General features: G+C 44.1%; 1 protein-coding gene and 1 pseudogene across 1 annotated transcript in view; one reads left to right on the top strand and one right to left on the bottom strand.

The window, feature by feature from the left end:
* The first annotated feature begins 5447 nt into the window (after nt 1–5447).
* On the top strand, nt 5448–7242 carry LOC132016338 (LIM domain and actin-binding protein 1-like; annotated as a pseudogene).
* A 60-nt stretch (nt 7243–7302) lies between these two features.
* The window catches only part of LOC132016337 (zinc finger CCHC domain-containing protein 10-like), a 2513-nt gene continuing 800 nt past the window's right edge, over nt 7303–9015 (bottom strand). Inside the window, exon 2 of the mRNA XM_059397576.1 lies at nt 7303–7337. Within this exon, the coding sequence (XP_059253559.1) occupies nt 7303–7337 (35 nt within the window). The remainder of the gene's footprint in view (nt 7338–9015) is intronic.

Raw genomic sequence — 9015 nt, 5'->3', positions numbered from 1 at the left:
ACTGAGCCACCCAGGCGTCCCCATTTTTTTTTTTTTAAGATTTTATTATTTATTTGACAGAGGGAGAGAGATCACAAATAGGCAGAGAGGCAGGCAGAGAGAGAAGAGGAAGCAGGCTCCCCGCTGAGCAGAGAGCCCGATGTGGGGCTTGATCCCAGGACTCTGGGATCATGACTCGAGCTGAAGGCCTCTAGAGACTTTACCCACTGAGCCACCCAGGCGCCCCCCAAGAGGTGAACAATCTTACTTCTTTTTTTTTTCTTTTTGGTGAACAGTCTTACTTAATTTAAATTTTCTTATCAAAAGGCCTATTCAATATACAATTCCTCAAATACCCTTCGAACTAGCCTTACTGTTCTGTTTGTTCCCTCACTGATTAGGGGACGAAAACCTTTTCCTTGTGTTCCGACACATTAATTTTTTTAAAAAGGTTTTATTTATTTATTTGAGAGGCAGAGAGTGAGAGAAAGAGAGGAAACACAAGCAGGGGGAGTGGAAGACGGAGAAGCAGCCTTCCCACTGAGCAGGGAGCTCGACACAGGCTTGATCCCAGGACCCTGAGATCACGGCCTGAGCCAAAGGCAGAAGTTTAACACCAGGAGCCACCCAGGCACCCATTTTCCCTGCGTTCCTTCTCTATTTGTAGGAGTCATAAATATGTCATAAATAAATATATACACTGTTTAAGTATAGTTGACACACAATGTTAGGTTAGTTTCAGGTGTACCACATAGTGATGGGACAAGTCTATACCTTACACTATGCTGTAGCTACATCTGTCAACACACAACCCTAGTAGAGTCCCACTCACTATATTCCTCAGGCTGTACCTTTCATCCACGTAATTTATTCTTGCCATAACTGGAGGCCTGTACCTCTCACTCCCCTTTGCCCATTTTGCCCAACCCCTCACTGAGTCGTCCCTCTGGCAACCACCAGTTTGTTCTCTGTGTTTATGTGCAAGAGCCACATTTTTAATTTTTTGAAATAATACTTGGATATAATTACTTTTCCAGTGCTTGCTCCCTAGAGAGAATTTCCAGTTGGCTCAATTTTTTTTACTTAGAAAAGTCAGAAAAGATCAGATCACCTTTTCTTTCCTTTAGCCAGAATAAAAATGTAATTTGCTTTACTTGAGTTTCAGAGTAATGATAAGAAGTATGTTCTCTCTCCAGTGACAGGTTATTTCCATGAGATTTTGGGGTGAGTTGAGAAGAAAGAAAGTTTTTTTTTAAAGATTTTATTTATTTATTTGAGAGAGAGAGTGAAGGAGAGAGAGTGTGAGAGGGGGGAGGATCAAAGGGAGAAACAGACTCCCTGCTGAGCAGGGAGTTCCATGAGGGACTCGATCCCCAAACTGCAGGTACATGACCTGAGCCAAAGGCAGTTGCTTAACCAACTGAGCCACCCAGGGGTCCCGAGAAGAAAGAAATTTTATTTTATTTTATTTATTTATATTTATTTATTTAACAGAGAGAGATCACAAGTAGGCAGAGAGGCAGGCAGAGAGAAGGGGGGGAAGCAGGCTCCCTGCTGAGCAGAGAGCCTGATGTGGGGCTCAATCCCACGACCCTGGGATCATGACCTGAGCCGAAGGCAGAGGCTTTAACCCACTGAGCCACCAAGGCACACCAAGCAAGAAATTTTTAAATAGCATTTTTATTCTATGCCACTGGCTCACTTTTTATTTTTTAAGCAGGGATTCCAACAGTATATCAGCATAGAGATTTATGATTAATTGGTCAAAAACCCCATGTGTCTTTTAGACTTTAATATTTTGCCTCTAGTGAGAAGCAGATAGTTTATATCATCACTTAATAGAAAAGGTATGTTTTCTCAGATGAGAAGATTAGAAGCCACTTAGTCCACTCCCCTCTTTTGCAGCAGGACTAAAATAATCATTTCTTAAGAAACCAAACAAGAGTGGGGTGCCGGGTGGGGGGCTCAGTCAGTTTAGCGTTTGCCTTTGGATCAGGTCATGATCTCAGGGTCCTGGGATTGAGCCCCGCATCTACTAAGTAGGGAGCCCGATGCAGGGCTCTTCCTCTTCCTTCTGCCGCTGCTCCCCCGCTTATGCTCTCTGTCAAATAAATAAATAAAATCTTAAAAAAGAGAGAGAGAAACAACAAAAATGTATTATGGGAAATCTCAAAATACACAGGAGTAGAAAGAATGGTATAACAAACCTCTATGTAAATGCAATATATACACATATAAATGCAATTTATATATACATATTTTTTACATAAATTGTGCATTTAAATGCAATATATATGTGCATATATAAATGTAATATATATACATATATTTTAATGCAATATATATATATACATTTTTTTTGACAGAAATTGTGCACTCAGGTGGGAGGTGAGGGACAGAGAGAGGGAGAGAGAGAATCCTAAGCAGAGTGAATAAAGTCAGTATTAGTAATATTTGGCTAACCTTGTTTCATACATACGCGTCATTTCCTCCAACTCAGTAAATCCCAGACATCACATAATTTCATCCATAAATACTTCAGTATGTATCTATAAGAGATAAGTCACTTTTTAACATAACAAACCCATTATCACACTGAAAAAATAGTAACACTTCCTTAACATAATCTAATATCCGGTCAGTATTCAAATGTTCTCCAGTGCCTCCTTTTAAGGCAGGGGAGGGGCAGAGGGAGAGAGAGAAAATCGCAAGCAGGCCCCACACCAGCAAGGAGCCTTATGCCAGGCTCAATCCCACGACCCTGAGATCACGACCTAAGCCGAAATCAAGAGCTGGACACTTAACTGACTGAACCACCGAGGTGCCCCTTTCAATATCTTTTTACAAATGATTTGAAACCGGATCGAAACAAGATCTGTTGTGTATATATTTTTTCTTTTTTTAAAATACCATTTCTGGGGGCGTCTGGGTGGCTCAGTGGGTTGGGCCGCTGCCTTCAGCTCGGGTCGTGGTCTCGGGGTCCTGGGATCCGGTCCCGCGTCGGGCTCTCTGCTCGGCGGGGAGCCTGCTTCCCTCTCTCTCTCTCTGCCTGCCTCTCGGTCTACTTGTGATTTCTCTCTGTCAAGTAAATAAATAAAATATTTAAAAAAATAAAAATAAAAAATAAAATAAAATACCATTTCTGGGACGCCTGGGTGGCTCAGTTGGTTGAGCAGCTGCCTTCGGCTCAGGTCATGGTCTCAGCATCCTGGGATCGAGTCCCACATCGGGCTCCTTGCTCGGCGGGGAGCCTGCTTCTCCCTCTGCCTCTGCCTCCCACTCTGTCTGCCTGTGCTCACACTCTCTCTCTCCCTCTAACAAATAAATAAATAAAATCTTTTAAAAAAATAAAATAAAATACCATTTCTTTTTGAGCAGCTTTATTAAGGTAATATGGACATACAAGTACATGTTCAAGTGTACTATTAGATAATTTTTGACATGTTATTCACCTGAGAAATTATCACCACAATCAAGATGATGAACAAAGCCATCACCCTGAGTTTCCTCATGCCCCCTTGGTAATCCTGCTCCTTCCAATGTCCCCACACACTCCCATCCCCAAGCAACCATGGACCTACTTCCCATAGATTAGTTTGCATTTTCTAAAACTTCTTAAAAATGTAAACATACAGGGGCTCCTGGGTGGCTTGGTGAGTTAAGCACCTGACTCTTGATTTTAGTTCAGGTTGTAATCTCAGGCTCGTGAACTTGAGCACCACATCAGGTTCTGCACTCAGTGCAGAATCTGCTGAGACTCTCTTCCTCCACCTCCCCACCCTGTTTTCTCACTCTTTCTCAAATTAATAGATAAATCTTTTTAAAAAATGGAATCATTTTAGGACTGGTTTTATTCCCTCAGCATAATTATTTTGAGACTCATAATACTGTTGCATGTATCAATAGTTCATTCCTTTTTTGTTGCCGAGCGGAATTGCATTGCAGGGATGTATCCCAATTTGCATAACCATTCATTTGTAGATGGATACTTGGGTTGTTTCCATTTCTCAGCTATTACAAATAAAGCCGCTCTGAACATTTGTGCAAAAGACTTTGTATCTACATGGGCTTTGCTTTCATTTCTCTTTGGTAAATACATTAAAAGTAGGATGGATGAGTCATGGGGTAGGTTCTGTTTAACTTTCAAGTAACTACAGAATTGTTTTCTGCAGTAGCTGTAGCCCTTTACAGTCTCTCCAGCAGGAGTATGAGAACTTCAATGCTCTGCATTCTCAGTAACACTGAGTAACACTTGGTATGGTCAGTCTTAAAAGTTTAAGTATTCAAATTTTAAACATTCTTACAGGTGATGTCCCTGTTTTCTAACTACATTTGCATTTAAGGACAGATCGTCTTTGTTATCTTTAACCAAACAACACATTGCAACAGACTGAATGCAAAAGCAAATATGAAAAATCTATCTCTTATTAGACCAGACATCGAAGAGACTTGCCAAATTGTAAAACAGTGTCATCCTTCTCACTTTTTTTTGTCTTTGAAAATAGAGTTTTTTCTATAGAAATATAATATAAACGGGTTTACTATTCTTTTTGTAAATTAAGATAAAATTCCTCTCTCGGGTAGATGCCTTTTCCATGTGGCAGGGCTGTAAACTGTTCACAGCTGTCTGAAAGGTCAGTGGACCAGGAGCAGCTTAGAGTTTTAACTTTAATTTTACAAAGAACAACAAGTGCCTGGGTAGCTCTGTCCATTAAGTGTCTGCCTTTGGCTCAGGTCATGATCTCGGGGTCCTTGGATCGAGCCCTGTGTTGGGTTCCCTGCACAGTGGGGATTCTGCCTCTCCCTCTCCTTCTAACCATCCCCCCACTCCTGCTCTCTCTCTCTCTCTCAAATAAATAAAATCTTAAAAAGAAAAACAAACACAAAAACAGAACAACATGTTTGAAGGTTTCAACAGGCAAGTTATAACTGACACCTTACTTCTTGTTCCTTTAGAACACTGATCATCTCCCCCAGCCCTGCAGGAGGGGGATCCTGACTGTGGTAAAGAAGAAGTGGGAGAACCCAGTCCTGGGGACAGAGTTTCCCACAGACTCCCTCTGAACAGGAATGCTGAGGTCTGACTCAGAGGCAGCCATCCTCCCGGTGAAGAGGTGTCTTCTGCCTCTGAAGCCCAAGCTGACCACGAGGAATGAGTTCACTGCAGACCCAGGCTCGGACCATATCCTGAAGCCCATGTTCAGTGTCCACATCCCCGCCTTGAAGGCAGTGAGCGTCTTAAAGACCACTCGAGGGGCGCGTGGGTGGCTCAGTGGGTTAAAGCCTCTGCCTTCAGCTCGGGTCATAATTCCAGGGTCCTGGGATCGAGCCTTGCATCGGGCTCTCTGCTCAGCAGGGAGCCTGCTTCCCCTCCTTCTCTCTCTGCCTGCCTCTCTGCCTGCTTGTGATCTCTGTCTGTCAAAAAAAAAAAAAAAAAAAAAAAAACCAATTTAAAAAAAAAAAAAAAAAAAAAAAAAAAATGGAAATTTGTCTAGGAGACTTCAAGCACCATGTAGAAAAACCTGAAATCAGTGAAAACGGGGAAGCTGCAAACAAAACGGGGAGATACCATGATCTGCTGAACAGGCTTCAGATGACGGTTGAGGAGGGCGAGCCAATGCCAGTGAAGCAGATTCTTCAGGCCAGGGCCAAAGGGCAGGTGGAGGGAGGATCTCCAGAAACAGCCACTCTCTGGATGATGTGGAGACAGGCCCCTGTCAAGGCAGAGGAAACCGAGAGCCAGTGAAATCTGGATTCATGACCCTTGTCAGAAACCTCCATCAAGGATCAAATGGCCAAGTGCCAGGCAGCTGTGTCCGAACAGAGCAGTTCCACCAACTCTACAAATGACTTGCAAGCTGCTGGTGGTGAAATAAAAAACTCATTAATTAGAGCAAAAGCAGAACGTGCCCCCAGATCCTGAGGTCTGCCTCGCCCATCAGGTTGGAGACAAGGTGTCTGCCACTGAGAAGAGCCTGGCAGTCTGTTCCACTGCTGTTGAGGATGACTCTGTAATTCCCCCCCGGTCAAGAGCGAGGTCCAGCAGCCTGTCCATCCCAAGCCACGAAGTCCTGATGCCAGAGCCTCCAGCCTCTCTGGGAGTTCTCCTCCCGAAGCAGTGAAGAAGTTTCAGGGACCTGCAGGAGAGACTCGTGCACCAGGTCAAAAGACAGTCTACCCCATGGAGCGTGTCTGGGCCAACTGGTGGGGAGGTCACGTCAGCGGCTTCTGTTGCTCCTACTGCAACAGCGGACTTAGTCTAGGAACATACATGTCTTTACATGAGGGATTCGACCAACTCTTTAAGGCTAAAGGCAGCTATGATGAAGGCTTGGGGCACAGACCGCACGAGGATCTGTGGGCAAGCAAAACTGAAAGGAAGGGACTTTGGAGAGACCAGCCCAGCTTCCAAATGCGGGGGAGACCCCTCAGAGCCCAGGGCTGGAAGATGCCCGCATTGTGAAGGTGGGTGTGCTGACAGCAAGTGTGGAAGCCAAGGCCTCATCGCAGCCAGAGAAAGAAGACAAGCCTGCTGAAACCAAGAAGCTGAGGACCACCTGATCGCCGTCCCCCTCCCCCCACCTCCAGAACCTGGTAGTTCAGGAAGGACCTTGGAGGAAGAGATCAAAGTCTCCAAGCCTAGATGGTCTCCTGAGGATGAAATCAGCAAGCCTAACCCTCCCGAGGACCTCGATCTGGATCTGAAGAAGCTAAGACGGTCTTCTCTGCTGAGAGAAAGAAGTCACCTGTTCACCGTAGCAGCTCCATTTCAACAACTTCAGTCAAGAGCCCCCAGATCCCGGCCCCACGCATAAGGAAAGGCTGGAGCATGTCAGAGCTGAGCGAGGGATCTACAGGAGGAAGGACTGCAGAAAGGAGACAAGCGGGAAATGCCAATACCTCTGAAAAGAATGGTAGCGTGGGAAAAACAACCTGGCAAACCCAGGAATCTGGAAGAGGGGAGACAGGGGGAGAAGGAAGGGAGATGGTGGTTTTGAGATGGGGAGTGAGACTCTTACAGAGAATGGTGCAGACTTGGATGGAGAGGATTGAGACCTCAAGCAGCAGTCTCCACAAGAACCCAAGCCTACAGACTGGTCCAGCTTTGCAGACAATACCTCCCCTAGAGAAGTCACTACCCAGAATCAGAAATCCCACGACCTAGGATTCTGGCAGGAAGAAGTAGTCCAAGAGCTGTCTGTGGAGGAACAGATAAAGAGAACCCAGTGCTATGACGAGGACGAGGACGGGGACGGGGAATGACAGACTGCAAATGGATGCAGCATTCAGTTTGTGTCCGTGTTAGGGAGCCCCTGCCTGTTCTCACAGTGACGCTCGAACCCAGATAAGAGCATAACCTGTAATGTACATGGGAGTAATTTTGGAAGAGTTCTTCCTTCAAAAAAAAAAAAAAATGCCATACCGCAATTTAACTGAACCAATCCTAAGTGCTAGAGATAATACGACTTCAGTCCTCTATTTTAGCAATGCTGATATGCATGAGGGGCTTTCAGGTCTTCTCCTGAGGGGGAACATGCCAGCTGATACAGTCAACACCCCACTGTACTCCCAAAAGGCAATACAGAAATACATGATTAGTAGCACACTGTTACACTAAAAATTCAATTATGGAATTAGGAAACATAGAGAAGGGGTATTGGGACCTAAACATTATAACTGAATATATTGTATTTTTTTATTTTTTTTTTAAGATTTTATTTATTTATTTGTCAGGGATAGAGGGAGAGAGAGCGAGCGAGCATAGGCAGACAGAGAGGCAAGCAGAGGCAGAGGGAGAAGCAGGCTCCCCGCCAAGCAAGGAGCCCGATGTGGGACTCGATCCCAGGACACTGGGATCATGACCCGAGCCGAAGGCAGCTGCTCAACCAACTGAGCCACCCAGGCATCCCTGTATTTTATTTTTTAAAGATTTTATTTATTTATCTGACAGAGAGACACACACAGCAAGAGAGGGAACACAAGCAGGGGGAGTGGGAGAGGGAGAAGCAGACTCCCCATTGAGCAGGGAGCCTGATGTGCAGCTCGATCCCCGGGATCATGACCTGAGCCGAAGGCAGATACTTAACCAACTGAGCCACCCAGATGCCCCTCACGTACAAGTTTTTGTGCAGACATGTTTTTATTTCTCTTGGGTGTGTAGCTAGGAGTGGAATTGCTGGGTCCTATGGTAACTCACTGTTTAACGGTTTGAGGAACTGCCAAGTTACTTTCCACAGCAGCTACACCTTTTTACATCCCACTCCTCAGTAGTATGTGAGGGCTCCAGTTTTCTCGCCTCTGTGCCAGCGCTTATAATTATTATCTTTTAATTCATTTTTAAAACTATAGACATCTGAGTGGGTGGAAAGCAGTACCCCATTGTGGTTTTATTTTGTATTTCCTGATGGCTGATGATGTTGAACCTTGTTTCATGTGCGTATTGGCCATTTATCCTTCTTATTTGGACCAATGTCTATTTAAATCTTTTGCTATTTTTTAAAAGATTTTATTTTTAAGGGGCATCTGGGTGGCTCGGTCAGTTAACCACCTGTCTTCGGCTCAAATCATGATCTCAGGGTCCTGGGATCGTGCCCCATGTCAAGCTCCCTGCTTAGTGGGGAGTCTGCTTCTCCCTCTTCCTCTCCCCCTGCTCATGCTCTGTTTCTCTTTCTCTCTCTCTCAAATAAATAAAATAAGATCTTAAAAAAAAAAAAGATTTCATTTCTAAGTAATTTCTATACCCAACGTGGAACTCAAACTCACAACTGTAAGATCAAGAGTCACATGTTCCACCAACTGAGCCAGGGCAGGGGCCCCAATCTTTTTTTTTTTTTTTTTTTTTATGTTTTGAGAATTTATTACAATCATTGAAAGGAGATGGTTCTAAAAAACATACAAGGAATTATAGTCTCCTTAAACTTAGAATATTTGTTACATATATTTCAACATTTAAATAGAAGCCCATTTTCAAAAGCAATTTTCTACTACTTTCTCATAAAAATATAAAAAGGGACAACATTCATATTTTTAAAAACC

Source organism: Mustela nigripes, chromosome 4, assembly GCF_022355385.1.
Source record: "Mustela nigripes isolate SB6536 chromosome 4, MUSNIG.SB6536, whole genome shotgun sequence".
NCBI lineage: Eukaryota > Metazoa > Chordata > Mammalia > Carnivora > Mustelidae > Mustela > Mustela nigripes.
The sequence above is the reverse complement of the archived record's forward strand: the minus strand, read 5'-3'. Positions and strand labels throughout refer to the sequence as shown.